Consider the following 24,592-nt stretch of genomic DNA (forward strand, 5'->3'; position numbering starts at 1 on the left):
ATCATTCACCACTGTGTACCTATCATCCTACAATGACCCATCAATAATACATGAAGCCCAAGAATCCTTAGCATATTTTGCCACAATCAAATGACTCCAATCCTCCGAAACCTCAGCCATAGAGCTCAAATGTGGTCGGTGAGACAAGGCATCAGCGACTATATTCTATGAACCTTTGACAAAAGAAATGTCAAAATCATAAGATTGCAACTTGCTTACCCACTTCTGCTAATGGTCATTAAGATCCCGCTGCCCAAGGAAATGTCTCAAGCTATTATGATCTGTTTTAACAACGAACTTACTACCCACTAAGTATTGCCTAAATTTGGCCAATGCATGCATAATGGCCAACATTTCCTTATCATATATATTGTAGCTCCTCCCAAGGCCTCTCAGCTTCCTGCTCTCATATGCAATTGGATGTTTGTCTTGCATAAGGACAGCTCCAATCCCCTTACCTAAAGCATCACACTGCAACTTAAAGGGTTTAGTGAAATCAGGCAATGCAAGCACTGGGTAAGTAGTCATAACTCATTTGAACATCTCAAAGCATTCCTGTGCCTCATGAGTCCAAACAAAAGCCCCTTTCTTAGTCAAATCTATAAGTGGTGTTGCATGGCGAGAATACCCATTGACAAATCTGCGATAGAATCCACATAAACCCAAAAATCCTCTAAGTTGTGTCAAATTCGTCGGAGTAGGCCACTCAACAATTGCCTTGACCTTATCTGGATCCATCCGAACTCCTTATGCACTAATGATATGACCTAAATACAATAATTTTGTCATGCCCAAGTCATATTTAGATTCCTTGGCATATAGAGATTCGTTACCAAGAATACCCAAAACTATGTCAAGATGTGCAAGATGTGGTGCAGGAGCACGTCTGCGACAGGAAGACAACCTACAATATAACTAAAATGCAGGGCACAAAGCAAATATCAAAAAGTTTTGAGTTTAAAATCTGAAATTTGAAATGTTTGTGTGAGTTTAGAGTTTTATGTTTTAAAATAAATGTCCTTTTTTTTTGTGGTGGAAATGTTTAGGTGGCATTCTTATAAACCTACCCAACATTATCCACTTAGGACTTAGTATGAGTTTATTTTAGATTATTTTGAGTGTGTTAAAGGTTTCTAATTTTTGAAAATGTTTATGGGAAAAATCAAAAGGAAGAAAATGATGAATATTCCTAAAGCACCATGTGTAGGCATTCAAAATGTAACCGCCACAAGAAAGCTATGATGGATTTTTGGGAGTTACATTAGAAGGTGAATATTCCTAAAGCACCATGTGTAGGCATTCAAAATGTAACCGCCACAAGAAAGCTATGATGGATTTTTGGGAGTTACATTAGAAGGTTTTCCAAAAAGAGAAAGAGTGCATATTGTAAGGGAGATTTTTTGAAGAGAGATTTTTTAAGAGAGAGATTTTTTGGGAGAAAGTGAATAGAATGAAGTTCTTGAGTTTTCCTATAATTTTCTTAAATTTTTAGTGTTGTACAGATGTGATTGTGTAGTATTCTACATAAATTTTTCTATTTGTGTTTAGATCAACATCTTGGAAGAAATCTAAAAATCAGATCTTAATAGTTTAATATTTTTTTATTTTTCATTTCCTATCAGCCGGATCTCTCTGTTGTTTTGAGAGTGGTCTTTGCATGGTGATTTTCTAAAGGTTTTGTAACTCCCTCTGCATCATTTTTGGTATCAGAGCCCAGAAAAAGATCTGGGTAGGGAAAGGTGATTTGGTATTTGATTTTGAAGTTATATGGGGTTCCATGCAGAAAAATAAATCGAATCACATATTTGTTTATGAATGCTGAAGGAGAAGGGATCCAAAGGATTTTTGGATTGATTTGTTATTAAATCACTTGGATGAATCAAAGGAAGTAAATCACTATCATTTGAAAGAGAAATATCTGAAGTTGAAACTATTGCATGCATGTCAACATTCCTTAAATCTGAAACTTCCTGATTTCGGGCAGTGTGGTGAAAATCCTTTCCTTATTTTTTCATGAAGTATTTTCTTGTTATGCATGATATATTTTTGGAAATATCATTGAATATACTCTCATCTGGTTCAAGTTTGGTTCATTTTCATTTAGAAATGAGCAAGTTATGCACAATTCTGTGAAGCTGGTCTGTTCAGATTTTAGATTTACAGTCCAAAGAAAAATTTATAGCAGTCACGTATGGTTTCATAGAGACCCAAAAATTGGTGGGAGGATAGTTGATTATGTTTTGAACAACTTTCATTCTTTCTAGAAAAATTTATCTCGTGATTTGAGGGGTCAAACAAACTCATTTCTAAAAACTGTCCTATTTACTGTCACTGTTGCTACAGGAAGGCAGCAGTTTGGAAAGTCTTTTCTTTCTTGGTTTTCATGGTGTTAGGAAGGAATTTGGTTGAAAGAAATTCAATTTTAATATTTGGAAATAAATCCCTAGCTCTAAAATCAGCAGCATTGAGTTGGACAATTTGTTTTGGTCATGGTTAAAGTATGGTTAGTTTTCTTTAGTTGAGGGGATAAGTGTTTGACAAAATTCCTGTCATTGTGAAGACACAATTACCACTACTTGGAGTCAATGAGTGAAAGAAAAAGACTGATTTTTTGGGTGGAAAAAGATTTGTTTTGTTTTAAGTGTCCTATGTTGCTGAAGCATTTTATGTTCATGTAGCAAATTATGTTACTATAGCAAAATACAATGTGCAGATTGTGAAGGTTTCTAGATTGATGAGTGTGAGCCTTTGAAGCAACCCTTCGAGTTGAGTATATCCATGAAAGGTTTCCAGAGTGTAGCTCTACATCATAATGGAAGAAGAAGAAGCAGAAAGACAAAGCTATAGCCCAAGACATTCAATATTCCGAACAAAGTGCAAGTGCAAGAATAAGGTATGCAAAGTTATAGTTGACAGTGGTTCCTTTGAAAATATAATCTCAATAGAAATGGTTGAGAAATTGAATCTTCCAAGAGTACCTCATGATTTACCTTACAGAGCTTATGGGTTAGGAGATGAACAATGGATTGATGTCTTTGAAAAGTCATATGTTTCTTTTAATATTGGACCATATTTTGATACCATTGAATGTGATATTATGCCTTTAAAAGATTGTCACTTGATTTTGGGAAGAGCATGGCAATATGACAGGTCAACCATATATGATTGTAGAGAGAACACATATACCGTCAATAAGGATGGAAAGAAGATGGTGTTGTTTCCATTGAAGGATGATGAAACATGGAAAGAATCAAGAAGTATAGGTCTTATTGATAGGATAGCATTTCCAATGCATGATGAAGTGAAAGAGGAAGTGAAAGAAGTTTTGGTAGAGGCAAATGAAACTACAGAGAAGGCAGCCATAAAGAGTGCAAATGTATGTGAAGTTGGTACAAAAATCTCAACAATGATAGATGTAAGTTGTCCTTTGGAAGGGAAAGAACATGAAGAGCAGAAAGAAAATAAATTGCAGCAAGAAGCAGTGCAACAAGTAAATGTTGATGAGAAGAATAAAGAGGAAAGTCCTATGGGATTTGAGTGTGATAAAGTTATGGTTGGAACAGTAATGTGTCCTTTGAAAATAGAGATGAGTACAATTCTGAAAGGTACTCCTATGAAAAAGAGTTTGGAGGAAAATAATGAAGCCTTCAAAATGCATGGTGTAGTGAAATGTCAAGAGCAATGGCATGAGGATGGAGATAAAGATTGTGTAGCAGCAAGTTCTGAAGAAGAATCTGATTTATGGAAAGAGTTTACAACCATCATGGGAGAATGGCAAAGGAATGGTGGTAGTATGGAGACTCAACATGAAGAAATTTCCAAAGAAGAGGTATTAGATGATGTTATGGACAAAGAAGATGAGGCTGAATATATTTATGACAAGGCAACAAATTATTTTCGGAACATAAAATTCAGAATAAAAATTCAAGTGTATGCAGCAATAATAAAAATTCAGAGTGTGATGAAGTTACAAGTGTATGTAGCAGCCATACAAATTCAGAATATGATGAAGTGGATGCATAGTGAGCAGCAAATAATTTTTATCTTACCAATGGAAAACAAATCAAAGGTAAAGATGAAGGAGAAAGAGAAAATTCAAATGATACAAGTTCAAGAAAGGCCAAGTTTTCTAATGGAGGAAAAGTACAAACCAAAAGTCAAGATGAAGGGATCCATATGTTTTTCTAATGCTTTGTTTTGCAAGTGTTTCCAAGGGACTTGGAAACATTTGAAATTTGGGAGTATGGTGCAAGAGCACGTCTGCGACAGGAAGACAACCTACAATATGACTAAAATGCAGGGCACAAAGCAAATATCAAAAAGTTTTGAGTTTAAAATCTGAAATTTGAAATGTTTGTGTGTGAGTTTAGAGTTTTATGTTTTAAAATAAATGTCCTTTTTTTTTGTGGTGGAAATTTTTAGGTGGCATTCTTATAAACCTACCCAACATTATCCACTTAGGACTTAGTATGAGTTTATTTTAGATTATTTTGGGTGTGTTAAAGGTTTCTAATTTTTGAAAATGTTTATGGAAAAAATCAAAAGGAAGAAAATGATGAATATTCCTAAAGCACCATGTGTAGGCATTCAAAATGTAACCACCACAAAAAAGCTATGATGGATTTTTGGGAGTTACATTAGAAGGTGAATATTCCTAAAGCACCATGTGTAGGCATTCAAAATGTAACCGCCACAAGAAAGTTATGATGGATTTTTGGGAGTTACATTAGAAGGTTTTTCAAAAAGAGAAAGAGTGCATATTGTAAGGGAGATTTTTTGAAGAGAGATTTTTGAAGAGAGAGATTTTTTGGGAGAAAGTGAATAGAATGAAGTTCTTGAGTTTTCCTATAATTTTCTTAAATTTTTAGTGTTGTACAGATGTGATTGTGTAGTGTTCTACATAAATTTTTCTATTTGTGTTTAGATCAACATCTTGGAAGAAATCTGAAAATCAGATCTTAATAGTTGAATATTTTCTTATTTTTCATTTCCTATCAGCCGGATCTCTCTGTTGTTTTGAGAGTGGTCTTTGCATAGTGATTTTCTAAAGGTTTTGTAACTCCCTCTGCATCAAGATGCTCTTCCCATGTCCAGCTATAAACCAAGATATCATCAAAGAAGAATAATAAAATCGCCTCAACTGTGAATGAAATACCCTATTCATAGTAGACTAGAATGTAACAGGGGCATTAGTTAGCCCAAACGGCATAACCACAAACTCAAAATATCCACAGTGGCAACGGAAAGCTATCTTCTCAATATCTTCTTCCCTCACACGAATTTGGTGGTAACCCGATCTCAGATCAATTTTGAAGTACTTGGCACCATGCAATTCATCAATCCTTGGAATGGGGTATCGATTCTTGATTGTTCTCTTGTTAAGCATTCTATAATCAATACACATCTTCAGAGTACCATCCTTCTTTCTAACCAATACTACTGAAGAAGCAAAAGGTGACTTACTTGGTCTAATATGCCCCACAGCTAGCAACTCCTTGATAGTTTTTTCTATCTCATCTTTGAGCCGCTTAGGGTGCCTATAGGGAGTGACTATCATAGGCTTAGCACCCTCCTCCAATTCGATGATGTGTTCTATCCCTCTATCTAGAGGTCTACCAGGTGGAATCTCACTAAAGACCTTATCATGCTTGATCCTCAACTCTTGTATATCAGGATGATAAATAGGTTTTTGTTGCTCTTCCTGTGTTGGCTTCAAAACACAACCTGCTGTCCACTCAACCATGTCATGACGCAAGAGATGTTCCATTTTCCTGAGAGAAATAGTTTTGCAACTGGTGTCTCTGAGTGCCTTCAACACATGAGTTTTTCCGTCCATGTCAAACCTCATTTCCATCTCATGGAGGTTGAGGGTGAATATTCCTATGTCATGTAACCATGTCATTCCCAAAACCATATCTGTGTGTCCCATGTTCACCACATAAAAATCTGCCTTGAACTCATAATTATTCAAGCGCATGGGCAATTTTGAAATCATTTTGTCACACTTAAGAGTGAAACCATCAGCAACCTTAACTCGAATTCCCTCAAACTTCTCAGTGTGTATACCATGCCTCTCAACAAGCCTAGTATCAATGAAATTGTGTGTCGCACCTGTATCAAGAAGAGTAATAATCTTTTGACCAGCAAGAACCCCTCGCATCCTAAAAGACCCTTCTTGCTGAGTACTTGTGAGACGGGCCTCTTTAAGCTTCACTTCTTCCTCTAATTCTTCATCATGTTCTAAGTTTTCTGATTCTAAATCATTAATTTCAGATTGTTGGTCTAAATCGAAATCTTCAATTAGTGCCCACATTGCACGATTTGACTTCCCCTTAGGTTTCATAGGGCAGTCATGGTTAATATCATATGGTCCCTTACAATAGAAGCATAGTTTCCTCTTCCTCAAATCATTAAGAGTCTCACGGTCAAGCGGAAAAGTAGACTTATCTTTAGCTTTGTCCTCCTCCTTAGGAAACTTCTTGTTGTCACGATTGGAAAATGTTCCCTTTGATGTAAACTTGCTGGTAGGGGCAGCGAACTCCATGCTTCGTGCTTTCTTCATTGCTTCCTGTAGTGAGGGAGGATTGAAAGCTTTCAACCAACCTTTCAATGGCTCCATCAATCCTTCCATGAATAAGACCACCAATCTTCTTTCATTGATGTTAGGAACCATGACCGATAACTGTTGGAAGTCATTCACATAAGCATCAAGGGAACCATGCTGATTTAGTTGTGCCAATACGCGGAAACTCACCTCAGGATCTTTGACATCAAACCTTTCAATCAGCCTGTTGGTAAACTCCTCATATGTCGTGATAAGGTTGTGTCCAAGTGTGACTAACCCATGATACCACCACTTGTGAGCAGCTCCTTCAAGATGTAATGTGGCAAATCTTATGGCATCTTCTTCAGGCATTGGTCTCAAAGAAAGATAATTATCAAGCTTTTGAAACCAAGACCTAGCTGTGCATTTGTTACTTCTATCATAGTAAGGCATGGAAATCTTACCAAGTGTTTGTTGATAGTCATTTCTTGGAGCACAGTGATCATTCCTTCCTCCTCTCCTATTCCTTTGCTTCATGAATTGATCAAACGTCCATATTTCTCTCATATCAGGAGGGAGAGTGGTATACTCCAAGTAGGCTTGTCTAGCTTCGTCTCCAAAAGAAACAGCTGGAGTAGCATGTGGTTGTTCTTCTCTTGGTGTAAAGGTGGGAAAAAGAGGCCTAGAGGCTGATCCTCTAGTGTCTTCCGCGTGATGTATAGACCTTTCCTCATTATCTCCGCTGTGTTCAGCTGTGTTTTGGTTTTGAGTAGCTGTGTTGTGATTTTGAGTGGCTTGCTGATCCAATTTTCCTAATAAGCGTGACATCATATCAAGCATGGTATCAAATTTCTTTTCAGCTCTTGCATCCCTATTTTCTTCTTCTGCCATATTTTGAACTGTTTTGCTGGTATTTCTTTCTCTTAATGCTTATGAGGATATATCCCCTTCAACCTATGGATTCTGATATTGTTGTTTCCGTTGTTCCCTGCTATAACATCTGATTTCTCTCTCACTCATCTATTGTTTGACTGATCACAGGATGGCAAAATGAAGACTCTGATACCACTGTAATGAGCCTAGCTCAAAACTGATCACAAATTGCCTTATTTGTTAAAAAAAACAGTTCTACAATTACTATGCAAGCTCCTCAATGAAATATTAGGCTTTCCTTCACCTTTTAATGTATTTAGATAAACAACCAAGAGAATATGATGCATCTACAACCAAGACATCTTTACAAGATCTGAATACAAAACTATTATTTGTAACAATCTACTAATTCTCCTCATCCAATACAATGCTAATATCAAACCCAAGACTCTAGTATTATATATATGAATGAATGCTTAATCTGATAAGACCTCCACCTACAGCAGTAGCATATAAGATGCATGAATGAACAAGGGAAACCTGGTTATGTTGTGGCCTCCTTAAAGTATTCAATTCTTTAGAATGAGGTTGCCGAACAGCTCCAAAATGATGTGCCCAAAATGATGCCCTAATGACAAGTAATGATACGTTCCTGCAATAGGTGCCTGTAGCAAACACCCAACTTATTCTTCCTCTTTACACTTGGCCCTTGGCCACAAATTCGGCACAATGAAGTGATAGAAATATCACCTCCGATCTGCAATAATTCAGGTGATGTCTCACATCCTCAAAATTGCTACCATTGGGAGTTTCCATTCCCAAAGACAAATTGATTATCTACAGGCCCTTGGCTCCACAAATACACATGCAAATGTTAATATCAAATCCGGATGCCTTCCCATGAGGCTCTCTCCTCTATTTATTTTATTCCTGCCCCCCTTCTAGAAGAATCAGAAGTATTATCTTATTGCACTATTCTAGAAGCTTCCTCCTTTCCAACAATAATTCGCTGTGCTTCTCGACGATTCCCTTTTCATAATATTAAATTAATTAAATATAAAGTCATCTTTTAATTTTTAAATTATTTAATGACTTTATAAGAAATTAATTTAATTATTTCCACTTAGCCTTCGAAGGACGAAAGGCTAAGAACTCTGTTAAGAGGCTAAAAAGATGGGGACATTACAGAGATGTGGTTTGCCAGCTCCCCTAAACTAAGTACACCACCCCAAGAGGGAGAATTCAGTCATAGTTGACATTAACCACATCTCCCCTAAACTAAGTATGCCACCCCAAGAGGGGGAATTCAGTCATAGTTGACATCATAGATGTGAGTATCGCCGATTAATCGGCGATACGAGATAAAATCACGATTTTTTGGGGCCGGCGATTTAGTCGCCCCAAAAATTGCGATTTTTTTTTGCAGATTTTTTCCAAAAAATCGCAGATTAATCGCCTAAAAAATCGCCTAAAAATCACGATTTTTTTGCAAAAAAACGCTCGCGCCCGGCAGTCACATAAAGTGACGAAAAAACACGTTTTTTTCATTATGTTTTTACATTGCTTAGGGTGTTTTGGAGAGGAGAGGATAGAGAAGGAGTTCTTGGCAAGAAATAGGCAGAATCAAGTGCATTTGGAGGCCTTTTGATTCGATTTCTTCGTTACTAGGTAAGTGATTTGAATCTTTGTTTTTTGTTTTTGCAAGAGATTGTATTTTTTTTTCTTGCATGTAAATGGATAAAAATACATTCCTAATTAGTTAGGAATGCATTTGATGAATGTAAGCAAGATTAAATACATTCATTTGCATTTTTTTCCATTCTAGATCGAATTTATGCTAAAAATTTGCCCTTTCTAAAAAAATTTGAAACCCTAGCAGCTAGTTTGTTTGAATGTTATTTGGATTTCAATTTATTGGTGCTGTTATTGGAATGTTGCTTGAATTCTTTGTTTAACTGTTAATTTTGATCTTGTTATAATTTATTTATAATTTTTTTTAAAAATTTGTATGTGTAGGCAGCCCGCAGCAATTTTAAATGGCAGACAAATGGCCATTGACTCCATGCCCCTCAGGCTACATTGGCACTAGGCCAAAGAATGCGAGAGATCAAGCATGGAAATATGCCTATGAAGCACCTGATGAACCAACCAAAGTGATTTGCATTCGATGTGAAAAAGTAATATCCGGGGGCATTTACCGGTTCAAATATCACATCGCAGGGATCTCAAAACATGATACAAATCCTTGTGAGAATACAACAGAAGAAATAAAAAGGTTTGCAAATGCCTTGCTCGCAGCTGGAGAGCAAAAAAAATTGCAAAGAGAGCGGAATAAATTGCATGTCAGGGCAGCCATAGCAGAGACCCAGGGCAGTTTCGTTGATGTTCTGGAGGAGGAGGCAGCCATTGAGAGCATGGCTGGCTCTTATCGTGGGCCGCGTGTCCGCAAACAGGGTGTTTTTTCTTTCACGAGTTCCACTCCCACTCCCACTCCTACACCTCCTAGCACTTCCGCACCATCAGGATCAGCAGGTGCTTCTGGGATAGGGAGCTATTTTGTGACGAGGCACACACCTGGTGCACAACCTTCATTAGAGGCCACTAGATGGAATAAGGAGGTCCATGACCAGTTGGACAATGCACTAGCAGATTTCTGGGTTTTCAACAACCTTCCTATTAGTGTTGTTGACAGTCCCTATTGGGAGGCTTTGGCCACAGGGTTGACAGTTGCAGGAAAGGGGTACAAGTCCCCTTCTCGTTTTGTGTTGGGTGGCAGGTAAGCGAATAATTTTATTACACTCGATTTCCTTTTAATTTTTAACTTTTTACTTAGTTTTAAATTTTAATTAATTTATCTAGAAATTAGAATGTTGATTACTAAAGTCTAAATCAATTTTAAATTACTAAGAATCTAAGACATAACTAAATTTTGTTTTTGTAGGCTTATTGGAAATGCTGTTGAGAGGGCCAAAGCATTTGTTGAGGAACAGAAACAAGAATGGACAAAATTTGGTTGCACCATTCTTTCTGACGGGTGGACGGATGGGAAGAGCAGGACCATAATTAATTTTTTGGCCTGCTGTAATGATAATGTGGTGTTCCTGAAATCAATCGATGCCTCCAACAAGGTAAAAAATGCTCAGACATTAGCATTGATGTTGGAGAATATGGTCTTAGAGATTGGCATTGAAAATGTGGTGCAAATCATCACAGACAATGCTGCTGCATATGTATCAGCAGGTAAACCGTAATTTTATGTTGCATGTGCATTGTGAATTTCACAACAAGAATTTTTAATAGTTTGATATATTTGAAAAGTTGGAAACTAATTAGTATTTGCTTTTACAATTGGCAGGAAAACTCCTACAGCAGAGGCACCCCACTCTCTCTTGGACCCCGCGTGCAGCACATGTCCTTGACCTTCTTTTGGAGGACATGGGCAAACTTGAGTGGGTCACTCCAATTGTGGAGGATGCAAGGCGGGTGACAAAATACATATACAATCACCCATGGGTCCTTAGCCTGATGAGAGAGCACACTGATGGCAAAGAAATTGTCAGGCCTGCCGTCACAAGGTTTGCAACGATTTTTTTGACATTGCAAAGCATTCTCGATAATTTGGCTTCTTTGACGCAAATGTTTGTTTCCAAAAAATGGCTTGCTTCCACATTTTCAAAGAAGAGTGAAGGAGAGAATGTTGTGCGGATTGTGTTTGATAAATATTTTGAAGATAAGGCTGATGAAATAGTAAAGGTAACTACAAAACTTTAAGTTTTAGTTTGCACTTTACAACTTTATAACATACTAAGTTTGTAACTCAAGTAAATAATAATTTTGTAACTTGTCAACTAATTTCAAATTTATATTGCAGGTGTCTGAGCCTTTAGTCGGAGTTTTGCGTTTGGTTGATGGAGACCAAACGCCAATGGGTGAACTATATGAGGCCATGGACAAGGCCAAAGAATCTGTCAAAAATTACTACAAGGGGGAAAGCATCAAATATGAACCCATTTGGCAGATCATTGATAGAAGGTGGAATAATCAGCTTCACCAACCCATTCATGCAGCAGGATATTTCCTCAACCCACGTTTTAGGTATACTGTAAGCTCATTCTTACTCAAATTTAAGTTAACAAAGACTTGAGTTCATTTTGCTTTCGTAGGGTGTTGGGTGTGTACTAAAATTGGAAGACTTATTTGTTTTTGGTTTTTGGTTTTAGGGCTGATGGTACATATGCAAATCCTGATGGAGAGGTCATCAGAGGCCTAAGTGAGTGCGTCGAAAAGATGGTAACCAGCGAGGAAACAAGAGATAAAATCATCGCTGAGCAGGAGATCTTCACTTCAGCAGGAGGCAAGGTGTTCTCCACTTCTCTCTGCAAGAGAGCAAGGCTTACACAAACCCCAGGTAATACATTTGCAAACTTCTGAATCTCAAATGCTAAATTAATATTTATGTTTCATTTTTTGTTGTCTATTAGTATTTTCTAACTTGTACAATTTTTGTGATGCAGTGGCTTGGTGGACCACTTGGGGTGCAAGCACTCCAAATCTTGCAAAATTTGCTCTCAGAATCCTATCACAGCCTTGTAGCGCATCACATTGTGAGCGCAACTGGAGTTTGTTTGAGGCCATCCACACAAAAAAGAGAAACAGGTTGTCCCAAAAGAGGATGAATGACATGGTCTATGTGCAATATAATCTTAAATTGCGCATGAAAAAGGCGCAACAAGATCCGCCTGGGCCAATCGATTTGGATGAGATAGATCCTTATTATGATTGGACGGCACAAGAGCAGGCTCCCTTATTTACACAGGAGGACATCTCCAATTTGGAGAGGGAGGCCGCGGAGGAGGCTGCGAAGGAGGAAGGGGGTGGAACTGGATATGACATCGATTTGGATGACATCGAGGAGGGCGATGATGAGGATGATGACATTGAGCTTACTGCAGAGGACCTTGACATCTTGCGCGCAGCGAATGTGGAGATACCGACATCTAGTTCTATAGCTACACCATCTCCTGCATTGGCACAGACACAGACACGGGCACAAACCCTGCGGGGTTCTAGTTCTAGAGCTTTACCCTCTCCCGCACTCGCTAGTAAAGTGACTGGGAAGAGGAAGATGTAGTCCTGTATTTGACATTTGTACTTATTTGTAGTCATGTTGATGTGCTTATTTGAACTCTTTACATTTGACACTTTATTTATGAGAATACTTCTCATGTGTTGTGAACTTGTTAGTTGTTAGTAATTTACAACTTGTCACTACTTACTTGTTAGTAATTTACCAATTAATAACTCTTTTTGCATTGATATATATCTAAACATGATTGTTTCTTATGTATTGTTAGTAATTAAGTCATTAGATGCAAAAAAACATTGAATTCTGTAAAAAAATCGCATTTTTTTATTAAAATTTAGTGGTTTTTTAGTTCCCGATTTTTTCCCCGATTTTTTCCCGATTTTTCCCGATTAAACTTTTTCAGGCCTAGGCGATTAATCTCCTCAGGCGATTTTTACATCTATGGTTGACATTACTACCTCTTGTGGTCTGATAGGCAATTTGGTCAATCCAAGGGGGTAAATGGTCATAGTTGACATTCCACAGGCTTGTGGGATACCCCAAGGTTGGAACTGGTCCATCATTAGGCATTCCTGCCGCTTGTGGGATGTGGGCCAAATTGGCATAATATGAATATAATATGATCTAAGGCTTAGTTAGGCTGGGCAGGAACTGGCACACTCTCCAAGCTCCTACTAGAATGATTGGTTTTGGAGTAGTCATAGCACCTATTTTGAGAGAGTCATTATGCATTAGACAATTTACATGGGTGTCATTTGCTCTAATCATTGATAACTAACAAGATAATTTTGGCTTTTTATTATTGGAATTTCTGTATATGTGTAAACGGGTGAAACTCCAACTTGGGGACATTACATAATGGCATTTTAAGCAATTTCTAAAGGGCGAATTGTTAATGTTCTGTTAGCTGCAATAGAGATCCTTCATATCTGTGATGATCTGCATATGTGATACAGGTTCGAATTTCATGATTTGGCATTGTGCCTTCAGTTCCAGCTGTTGGAATTTCCTCCAGCTGGCATCAATTCTCATATTAATTCATTTCTATTTGTTAACCGTTCATAATTACTGAGTATGCGATGACTTGGCCTCATGAATGCAATGACTTGGCAGTAGGAACTTGTCATGTATTGGAGATGTAATCATTTTATGTTTGCACTTGCCAGTTAATGTTATAGGGGAAAAATCAGTTCATTGTTACCGTCGACTCTTGGTCATTCACGCAAGTCTCTTCAGCTTCGATGTGATACAATGGAGAAATAAAAACTCACTAACAGCACTTCATTTGTGTCCAACAATTTTGATCGTATTTTAATGGTGTTGTGTTTAAGTAGCGTTACCATCTTGGAGTGTTTATAATCATTCAGCTCTGAGAGTTTATCAGCAGCATTATATTTTCAGTTATTGTAATCTCCGAATTTTGTCAGTCAGGAGTATTATTGCACTGTGTAGAAGTGCTGGTTATAATATACATTTTGTATTACAATTTTGGAATTGTGCTGAGCAAGATTATTGTGCTGATTCTGGGAATCGTAGCATTTGTAATCAGTCAGTCCTGTTAGAAGAGTGAGACTTTTTGATAAGAGAAAAGTCAAGCTTATTGATTGACTGGTTGGAGACTTCAATCATATGCAAGAATACTTGTATCTGTTTTGAGATTTAAATAAAGGATCTACCTTTCGGGTGTGGCTGGGTTTTTCCCTCGAGTAGGGGAGTTTTCCCGGGTAAACCTGTGTCTGATTTTCTTGTGTTTTCTTGTTATAGGTTCTGATCATTGCATTGAATATATTCTCGTTCAAAAACTTAACAAGAATATTTCCCTCTTGGTTTGTGAGGGTTACCATATAGGAGTTTTAGTAACTATTGCAGCTAAAAGGAAAGCTTCAACATTTAAGGATCTCCATTTTCAGCTTTTTGGGGAGAAGTTTGAGGGGAATAAGAGATTTGTCGATTGCAGATTTAAAGATGGAGGAGGAGGAGGAGGCTGCTTTTGTATCAAGCCATGTTGAATCTTGTTGCAGCCTGAAGTCTAAAAAGCTAGTTAGGATTTTGGAGTGTTATTTGATGCCAATAAGGCCGCCATGTACTGTATTTACATATTTACTATGTAATTTGTTTATTTTGTGGATACTCGTATACAAACAATGAGAAGTGGTTTACTGATTTTCTGCATTTACTTGCATATTTGAGTTGCATTTTGTATGTGTTCTGGGTTAGGAGAATTACACGTATGAGATTTTAAGTCAAATCTTTGAATGATTTACATGTGTGGTTTAAGGAGGGTTTTTAGCCCCTGCACCAGAATTATTAAAACATATGCAGCAACCAAATTGAATCATGTTCAAATAATATTAACAAAGACGTGGAAGACTCTTTATTTAATTGCAAGTAATGGCAAACAATAGCATAGAAGCTTTTGGAAAAAGATGACCCCATACCTGAAATGCTCAATAAGTTGTAAAACAAGAAAGTCCGCCCCATTATAACCTTAGCGAAACTTTAATCTCCTCAATCGATAAAGACAAAATAGCTACTTATTGACCGCTGGCCACGATAGCTTTTTCTGGGGAAGAGGATGAGACATGGGCAGCGGAGTGAGTTTTTGAAGAACATTTATTGTGGCTTATCTGATATCAACTATACGTTGTTTTATCTGTGTTCAGATTGTATCAAGAGGACCCATGATCGGGGTCAAGAATGAGGCATCACTTCACTAATATAGCAGATGACTCCTATAAATGTACAGATGCTTGGGACAAGGAGTATGATATTGTTCAAATTGTCTTAGTACTTGCTGCCTTCGACGGAGAATGAATGTATAGTACAAGTAATGGCATAACAATATAACCAGTCATTCAGCTCCCCCGAATTTTAGCTACGTCTTCATTTTTATTGTTTGGTGAAGTGGTATCTGAATGTTTTAAGTTTAACTAATCATACCAGCCAGGACAAATAACAAGCAACCGTAATGGACGAGAAATGCTTTTGAGAAAGCTAACAGATAAAATAAAAAATTTCAAGCTTCCAACAATCCATTCAACTGAAGCCGTCAATATGCGTACAACATTAAAACTAGAATTTGTAAACAAATGAACAATGGTATTAATATTTATACAGAGATGAAGTCACTAGAATTTACGTGTGCCAGCATGGTGACATTGAGGGAGTCCTGCTTCGGAGACTGAAGTTTCCTTGTGAATACAAAGATTAAAAATGAATGACGTTTCCAACCATACGGTGATTCGTTGTTGCATGTCTAGGGAACCCTGTTCTGTTATTCCATAAGCCCTATCTTTATCCTAATAATGAGCCAGACTAGACAGGTTGAAATGAAAATCATTTTGAAACTTTCTTTTCACAATCGCCCACAAACCTTTTGCTTGAAAAATATAAAGATAAATATTAGGTTTGTTACCTCGTGAAAATGGTTGAGAAGAAGATGTTCCGTGACCCTCCCAACACCAGCTCCACAGTCTGCATAAGGAACAGAGGGAGAAACAATCGGTTGAAAACAATGACATGATATACGGGGTTTCAACTTTAAAGCTTTAAGCAACATACCGAGGGCAACTAGATGGACTTCATCTCCTCGCATTTTGGGGAGAAGGGAGGCAAGAAATGCACTGCTGCTTTGTACGTCCTTGTGATGGACGTGTCCATAGCCTCCCAAAACTCCATCTACAGATGCCTCCACATTTTCCCAATACCCAACTCCTTTCTTGTACCATTCTTCTTTCCTGTCTTCACCTCCGGTTTCCTCTTGCCACATTTCCTGCGTGCTGGAGAATGTTCTGCCATCTGAATCCAACCCCGTCCCTTCCACTTCCAATTCCATAGCAATAATACCAATGGCAGGCAAACTAGATTAGCGAAACTCTTATATTGTCCTGCCCTGTTTTATTGTTTTTTTCATACTACGTTCTCCCGCGTGTTGTTTAGCTCCTCCCCAGAAATCATCATCTGTTTTCTGATCTGTCAGGGAAGACGAGGCATCTCAGCCCATAGGAATCGGGGTTCGGGGCTTCATGAAATATATGTTGTTGAGGGAACTGTGCTTTCAATTCCCTGACTCTCGTATTCGTTTGCGGAATTTGTGCATTGTAAAATATTTAAAAGCTCAAATCTCAACGCTGCAAGAAACACTTTTAGCCGGGAAGCTTGAATGGCAGAATATGAAGGATGAATGGAAAAACCTGAATGTGACATTGGAAACAAACAAGGTCACAGCAAATACCGAGTCATCTCATAATAAGAAGAAAACGATTCTTCACACTAGTTTGCCAGGAAAGGCAGATGGTGAAGAGAAGAGAAGGAGTTTTGCAGAAGTCACCAAAACTTGGGACAAAAACAGCAAACACCCTGATATGGCAAGAGAAGAGGCAAAGATTCGTGTGAACATGCAAGACAAAGAGGTCAAGGAAAGGCAGCTTAGGGCATCCAATATAATTATCAAGGGGATAAAAGACTATGGGGAAGGCGAACATACCCTTGACCTAACGAGGGATTTCCTACAAGATGTGTTGTTGTGGCAAGGACAAATCTGCCAAGCTTGGAGGGTTGGCAAACCACACGCTGAGAGAAATAGGCCAATCAAGGTAGTCATGCTCAGCATTAGCGACAAACAAAATCTACTTAACAAAAAACAGCTCTTGTGGGGTTCTCGCTTCGTTTTAGAGGAGGATTTAACTATGAGATAGCAAGTAGAAAGAAGGATGGAAATGGAAAAAATCAGAACAGCTAGAAATGAAGGCAAAAGAGCTTGGATGTTCAAGGGAAAAGCAGTTATTGCTCATTTTGGCCACCGCTACAATGAAGGGCAGCAAGAAGGCAACAAAGGTGCAACAACAAACACCTTAACAGGCAGCGATACAACAAGATCCATAATCACACCTAGCGATAATAACTCAACTTTGAGTCTTTTGCATCAAAATAAATAGCAATCAAGCTTAACCCAGGCGTCCTTAAGTTTAGTTTGTTGGAATTGCAGAGGTTATCCGTGGAGACGTGGACCTGGGTTAGGGCCTATTGCGGAAGGCAAAGACATTATTTGTCTCATAGAGACACATGAGCATGAGGGATGTAAGACCCCATTGTTTGAAGGCTACTGGAAGATGGCAGTGTGGAATGAGGCAGCGGGAAATGGTAAAGGTTATGGAGGTATAATGGTTCTAGTAAAAGAAAAAGAAGGTCGTGTCATTCAGCTGGAAAAGACTGATTCTAATAAACAATTTATATGGCTCAAAATCGTGGAAAATAACACTCTTCTCAGGATTGCAGCTTGTTACTTTGCTCCACAAGTATCTAAAATTTATAAAAAGTGTGGTTTAGATCACAATGACCCTTATGCTACGTTAAAGAAAGATGTTGTTTTTTCACAACGTGGGGATGTCCTTCTCATTGGAGATTTCAATGCTAGGACAGCAAATTGGCAAGCAAGTATTTTCAGCTCCGAAGTAAATGATAACCCTATTTGGCTCACAAAAGAGAGAAATCATCCATGGGATAGAATATCCGAAGATGCTAAAGGCTGCAATCATTTTGGGAAAGAATTGATCACTTTGTGTGGCACATTTGATCTAATAATCTGTAATGGTTTGGCTAGATGGGCTAAGTCGGGCAATTTCACTTGCAACACATACAACGGGGCAAGTGTGGTAGACTATGTAATTTGTTCACAGCATTTGTATAACAATATTGAAGAAGTTGAAATTGGAGAGCACATTTGGGATCTCAAATCAGATCATAGACCACTGTATGTAAATTTGTATTGGGCAAAGGATAGACGGATTGGGGCAAAAATCCAAGGCCCTCAACACCCACCTTCTCAGGGCAGAATTTTGTTAACTTCAGAAAATAGTAACACTTTCAGGGCTACTCTTGAGGAACTTTGTATGGGACACCCTATGTATAAGCATGGTGTTAATAGTCATGATTTATCAAATCTGATTCACAAGGCTCTTTCAAAATGCAAGAGAGCAAAAAATAGAAAATCTGAAACTAATTGTTTTCCAGCCAATGCATGGTTTGATAAGGAATGCAAGAGGGCTAGGAGAAATCTAAGGGAGTCAAATAAAACTAACCTTGACATTAAGACCTACAAACAGATCCTAAAGAAGAAAAAAATCGATTTTATGTCCACAAGGAGAGAGGAGCTAATTTTCTTGGGCAGAAATAACCCCAAACGTTTTTGGAAAGAACTCCAACCAAGGAGGAAGCAAACTGAAAATAATATTACTGCCACCCAATGGTTTGATTATGCTAAGAAACTTTATGAACAAGAGGGTGGAGTGGGACAACCACCTTTGGTCAATGATACCACAAATATTTTTACTGTGCAAGAGATAGAGACAGGGATTAAGAAGTTGGGTGGAGGCAAAGCAAATGACCTTGTTGCACTTCAAGCTGAATATTTGAAGTGGGGTATGAAAACTCTTGCACCGCACATCACTGAAATCTTCAACAAAATCTGCCAGGAAGGGTTTCCGAAAGATTGGACAATCAGCCTTGCAATACCACTTTTTAAGAGTGGTGATGTTAACAATCCCTCCAACTACAGGACTATAATGATCAATCCCCTCTTTGCTAAACTTTTTGGCAGTATGATAGAAACTAGGATCAGCAAATGGGCAGAACAAAATCATAAACGTGCTAAAGGGCATGCTGGTTTTAGGCCAAAGCACTCGACAATGGATCACTGTGTCACTCTGAGACACATTATTGAAAAAGAGTGGGAGAAAAAGGAAGAGGTTTTTTGTTGCTTTGTTGACTTCAAAAAGGCTTTTGATACTGTTCCGAGAGACAAGCTTTGGTTGAGGATGGAAGAATTGGGGATTCCTAGGCATCTCAGAGCTGCTGCTCATAGGATGTACGAAGAGGTGAAAGTCAAAATCAGAACTTCAGATGGCATTTCAGAATGTTTTAGGAGCGATATCGGGGTCAAACAGGGCTGCCCTTTATCCCCTACTTTATTTGGTTTATATATTGACAAACTGGAAGAGTGGTTAAACACGCAAGAGCGTGAAGGCATTCAGCTAGGGGAATTTGTTATAAAGCTACTCCTATATGCGGATGACCTCATTTTAATTGCCAAATCTGCTTGTGGTTTGCAAGACCATCTATCTTCTCTTGAGCGCTTTTGTAGAATGGTGGGGATGCAAGTCAATATCAGCAAAACCAAGGTTATGATTTTCTCTAATAATAAAAAACAGCATCAACATGAATTTTATTACAATGGAAGTGTTCTCGAAGAAGTTGCGGAATATAAATACCTTGGCATCGATTTCAACAAAAAACTAAGTTGGTCTAGTTGCAGGTATAAAAGGACATTAGGTGGATGGAAGGCTTTCTACGCTCTTCAGAATAGGTGCCGTGAAGCGGAGTTGTGGGATTGGAAAACTATTCAAACCTTGTTTGGTCTTCTTGTGCTGCCAGTTGTTCTTTATGGGTGTGAATTATGGGCCAGCAGCACTACTATAGCACAATGGAAACAAATCGAAGGAATCCAAAAGCGCTTGATTACAAGCAAGTTTAAAATTAAAAGCACTGTTCCATATGACATCATGCTAAGTGAAATGGGGGTTGCGCCTATTGAGGCACTTGCTATGGTTCGCCTTTTAAGCTATCTAAAAAGAATCGAAAAAATGGAAGAGGATAGATGGCCGAAAGTTGTCTTTAGTGACACACTATGTAAGCAAAAAAGGACATGGATGCAACAAAACATCAAGTGGATGAGTAAATGGAATATTCATTTCAATATGTGCCCCACAAGTAATAAAGAAATAAAGGTCTTTGTTATGGAGAAATTCTACAAGAGAAATTGGGGAAGCGAGATTGGGAGGAAGAAACTATATTATATAAATGAGTTCAACCCCACTTGTGATCAACTCGAAAAAGTGTACATAGGAGCCAACATTTCTTGGAGAGCTAAAATTCTTATTGCTCAGCTGAGAACCAATTCTCACCAACTTCGTTGTGAGACCGAGCGTTGGAAGAGGCCAAAGGAGGCTTGGGAAGAGAGAATTTGCAGATTTTGCAATTCTGGGTAAGTGGAAACTGAACAACACTTTATTCTAGAATGTGAGGCCTACAAGGATAGCAGGGATAAGTTTGTGGATACTATATGTGACAGTTCTTGGCATAACCTATTCAACGAAGAGTACATTGAGCAATTGGGGGGGCTCATCATTAGTCTACACAAGAGGCGAACAACGCTACTTAAGTCTGCTTGAGTTGTCTTGCTGTCCCATAGGCTATTTTTGGCCTCGTGGACGTTAAAATTTTATCTATCTATCTATCTTTTAAATGTTCGTTGGTTCATTATAGGCAGGGAAGTAATGTAGAATATTTTCTACCACTTTAAATGTTCGTTGGTAACAATTAATGTAAGTAATGTAGTAATTAAATTAATTTTGATCCAATTGCATTAATTTTTAGTTGTAACATTCTAATGTTTAAATCTTTTATTTTTTAAATATATTTTCAAGGGTAAATTTCCATTTTTCTATTGGTTAATAGTAATTTTCTTAAGGATTTAATTAATTTTCTAATTCATAAAATAACTAAAATAAAAATCAAATGTTTTTGAAACTTCTAGCATTCATGTCATTCTTGAAACTTGTAGCCAAGATTTCTGCCCAACATAAAAGCTACTCTCTTTTCAACAACTCTTCAACATCATATCCATTCGCTCAATGAAATTGACAAACCCACTTAAAACTTTGATTGTAAGCTTCAAAATGTGGACTTGGGTGTGGAAAGGAATCAAATCTTGGCCGGAATGCCTAGATTTGAATTACTTTTTATAGTTGAATAATTCCTCCCTCCCAACCCTATAGGCTCCCTATCCCTTTTTTTTTTCCTTAGGACTTGATATTGGAGAAATTGTTCACAAAATTATTAAAATTTGACAGATTTAGCAAAATGCAATGCAACTTTCCAAACTAGTGTTTGAATTATGTTCTTTCTAGCTTTCCAAACGGGTATCTTTCCCCGTTTCATTTTGTTACTTCGTGTTCATTAATAAATATTTTTAATAGTTGTTTCCTTTTTATAGTTTGTATTCTCATTTCTAGCTTTCCAAAGTAGTATCTTTCCTTGTTTCGTTTTGTTACTTTGTGTTCGTTAAAAAAAAAAAATTAATGGTTGTTTCCTATTTACAGTGTGTATTCTCATGCCTAGGAATTCCCATAGCTAGTCCTCTAAATACATTATTGAACTATTTCCCTAAGTTTTCTCTAAGGGTAATAAATTTCTTCTTTCTAAGGGCAATGAACTCCTTTAATTTCTTACTTATTGAGTAGAGAGACTCCAAAATGAAAAATGATTTGTTTTCTCTGAAAGTTGTGCTAATTGGATCAACTAGTCTACTAGAAAGCCTAGTTTTATACTAACCCATTGATGAAAAAATGGCTTATAAGTGGCTTCCATCCTCATGGAGCTCATAATTTTACCTCTCAATAGTGGAGCTAGAATTGATCTTCTAAGTTGAATAAATTTGATGCCTTTAACAATGCTACTATGGTGTTGCATACCCTTAGAAGGATTTGATGTCGAGGAAATTGTTATCAATTTCTACAGCTATATGCAATTGGTTTTTATTTGAGAGTCGAGCGTACTTCCAAAAAATAAAAAATAAATAAATAAATACATGGTTGCCTAGTGTTGCCTCGCTTTTGTTTTCTATTTTATTGGCAAAAGTGAGTTCTGCATGTTTAGATGAAGTCAGTCTTGTTCCCAGGAATGTTTGAGTCTAGGTCTAGATTCTTAAGGCTAGGCGGTCTTTATCGAATTTTTCCAAAATGCCTTCTCTATCTACAAAGATGGATAGGTTGTTGTTTTGTCTTGTAAATTGTCGAGTAAGGATAGTGCCCAATCTGATACAGATCAATTTCCACTCGCTGTAGATGGAACATACTCATTATTCTATTCCCATGCCCTTAAAGGTTCTCTAAAATTTGCATGTCTTTACAACACTAACTCATGACATATCGATGGTTGATAAAATAAGCATTGGCGAAAAATCCCATGTTGCCTTCTCCACGACGAATTTTCAACCCATGAAGGCAATTTTCCACAAGGGCTCACTTGATGACATATCTAGCTTAAAATATTCATAGGGCGCAAATTCTAAGGCAAATTGATGCTTGAATTTGGGATCAAACTCCTAAACATAATCTAGATTCACTATCGCTCAAGTACTGAGCCTTGGCGAAAAACCTCAGTTCGCCTTCTCGTTGGCGGGTTTCCAACCCATGAAGACAATTTTGGGCAAAGGATAAAAGTGAAATACAAGATGATGTTGGAAATCTGATTGAAAAGCTCATTGTTGAAGATCAAAGAGGGAGATTGTTGCAAAGAAGGAAGATTGTTGTTAAAAGAATGTTTTCAATCATTGTTTTATCATTGATGTCAAACCTGCTATTTGTACATTGTTTTGTCATTTATGTCAAACCTACTATTTGTAGGAATGACATTTGCTTATAAGATCCAAGTACTATCACTTAGTTGATTGATGATGAGGATTTGATTAACAAGATATAACAAGACTACCTAAGGGAAAGGTTGAGTTATGATGTTGTAATGAAGTGCAAGGATCAGTTAAGACAATGGTTAAATGATGTATTGATAACATACCCAAAGATATAGAGGTTGGTCACACTTAGAAACATTGAAGGAACAAGTTGTAACAAGGTTGACTGCAAAGCTTAAACTAAGATCATAAGTGGGTGCCAAGCAAGTTAGTTGAAGCCAAGAAAATTCTCAGTTGGAGCTAAGTAACACGAAATTCTAGAGTGTGTTGAGTGATCTTCAGGTGCTGAATGAAGTTCAGGTGCTGAGCATCAAAAAATCTTAGTTGGTGCCAAGTGATCTTCAGATGCCAAGCATCAGGATAAACATAGTTGATGTCAAGTAACACAGTATGTGCCGAGCACTAGTATTTCAATAGTGTCGAGCTACTGCATTATTTTAAATAACGAAGATTCGCCAAATCTAAGCCGATAAAGTGGTTATCTTGAATTTTGTGAACTAGTTAGAGGATAAGGATGATGAACTAGTGGCACAGAATTTTATGTAAACCATTTTTGGGCAAATTCAAAAGGATTATTCAAGAAGTTTCTAGAGGAAACAAAATATGGGTTAGATGCAATGAATCCTACCTAATCCATACGAATTAAAATTAAAGAATGGAAGAATCGAGCAGGAAAAAGGAACTCTAAGACTTCTATTTAAGTAGTCATAGACCAAGAAGCAAATGTTGTTGATGCCAAAGAGCCAAATTGTGAAGTGCTTAGAAGGGTGTCAAGGAGAAGACATCTAGAAGAAGCAAGAGCATAGAGGCTCTGCTTCTACAAGTGGTCAAGAAGAGATGATTACATTGGTACATTGAGCATGGAGACTAAGCTTGAAAGGAGGGCAAGCTGTCAAGAGTTGCAGAGATTGAAGGCCATGCAATGGTATGAGTTGAGAAGTGATCTGAGATCTGCAAGTCAAGTTGTATTCTGCAATTAGGTCAAAATCCCTAATTGTTACTCTCTAGCAATTGTATCGGTTAGGATAGAAGGGAAAATCCTATCGACTTAGGTTGGCCTAACAACCATTTGTAAATCCTTTAATAGGGTGGCATTCCAAGTGAATGTTTTAAAGTCCTCTAACTAGGCCCACTTCTAACAAGGTGATTAAATCCTCTAACAAGGTCACATTTAATAGTGTGTTGTAAGCCTTTAATAGGGTAGGCCTTTCACAGGGCATCACTTTAGAAGAGTGAGAATTGAGTAGCATGTTATTGGTGGTTTTTCCCAATTGGGTTTCCACGTAAATCTTTGTGTTATGTGTTATGCTTGCATGTTGATTTACAGTAACTTGCTAGTTAGGAAAGTTAAAGCTTGGATGAATGAATGATTGAATGGGCTCACTATACTTAGTGAAAAGTTTGAGTAGGATATTTGGACTTTGAATAACTGATTCACACCCCCCCCCCACCTCTCAGTTATTGTAAAGCATTTCTAACAGATGATAAGTGACATCCAAGTGGATTCATGCACCCTAACTAAACATCTTTAACAACAAATCATGCAATTATTAGAGATTCA

The 24,592-nt window shown here is 37.6% G+C and overlaps 3 protein-coding genes across 3 annotated transcripts in view; 1 reads left to right on the top strand and 2 right to left on the bottom strand.

Annotated features, from left to right (window-relative positions):
* The window catches only part of LOC149571352 (uncharacterized), a 106,795-nt gene extending 90,884 nt beyond the window's left edge, over positions 1 to 15,911 (bottom strand). The window contains exon 1 of the mRNA XM_089812891.1: positions 15,643 to 15,911. Coding sequence (XP_089669017.1) covers positions 15,643 to 15,757 — 115 coding nt within the window. The 5' untranslated portion in view covers positions 15,758 to 15,911. The remainder of the gene's footprint in view (positions 1 to 15,642) is intronic.
* Positions 1 to 16,672, bottom strand: part of LOC149571351 (alpha amino-terminal protein methyltransferase) — a 108,935-nt gene extending 92,263 nt beyond the window's left edge. The window contains exons 1-2 of the mRNA XM_089812890.1: positions 16,065 to 16,672; positions 15,919 to 15,977 (exon numbers count right to left, since the gene is read on the bottom strand). Of these exons, the coding sequence (XP_089669016.1) occupies positions 15,919 to 15,977; positions 16,065 to 16,338 (333 nt within the window). The 5' untranslated portion in view covers positions 16,339 to 16,672. The remainder of the gene's footprint in view (positions 1 to 15,918; positions 15,978 to 16,064) is intronic.
* On the top strand, positions 9,448 to 12,655 carry LOC149571353 (uncharacterized). Its single transcript, XM_089812281.1, has 6 exons — positions 9,448 to 10,193; positions 10,359 to 10,657; positions 10,773 to 11,170; positions 11,289 to 11,512; positions 11,638 to 11,825; positions 11,932 to 12,655. Exons 1-6 carry the CDS (start codon positions 9,454 to 9,456, stop codon positions 12,546 to 12,548), a joined length of 2,466 nt encoding a protein of 821 aa, XP_089668407.1. The 5' UTR covers positions 9,448 to 9,453; the 3' UTR covers positions 12,549 to 12,655.
* Positions 16,673 to 24,592: the final 7,920 nt, after the last annotated feature.

This window comes from Cupressus sempervirens, chromosome 2 (genome assembly GCF_028749045.1).
Source record: "Cupressus sempervirens isolate cs-2001-9-10 chromosome 2, ASM2874904v1, whole genome shotgun sequence".
Lineage (NCBI taxonomy): Eukaryota > Viridiplantae > Streptophyta > Pinopsida > Cupressales > Cupressaceae > Cupressus > Cupressus sempervirens.

Coding starts and splice junctions, on each gene's coding strand:
- LOC149571353 (XM_089812281.1), top strand. CDS start 9,454: ATGGCAGACAAATGGCCATTGACTCCATGCCCCTCAGGCTACATTGGC. Junction 10,658..10,772: donor TGCTGCATATGTATCAGCAG/GTAAACCGTAAT, acceptor TACAATTGGCAG/GAAAACTCCTACAGCAGAGG. Junction 11,171..11,288: donor AGGCTGATGAAATAGTAAAG/GTAACTACAAAA, acceptor TTTATATTGCAG/GTGTCTGAGCCTTTAGTCGG.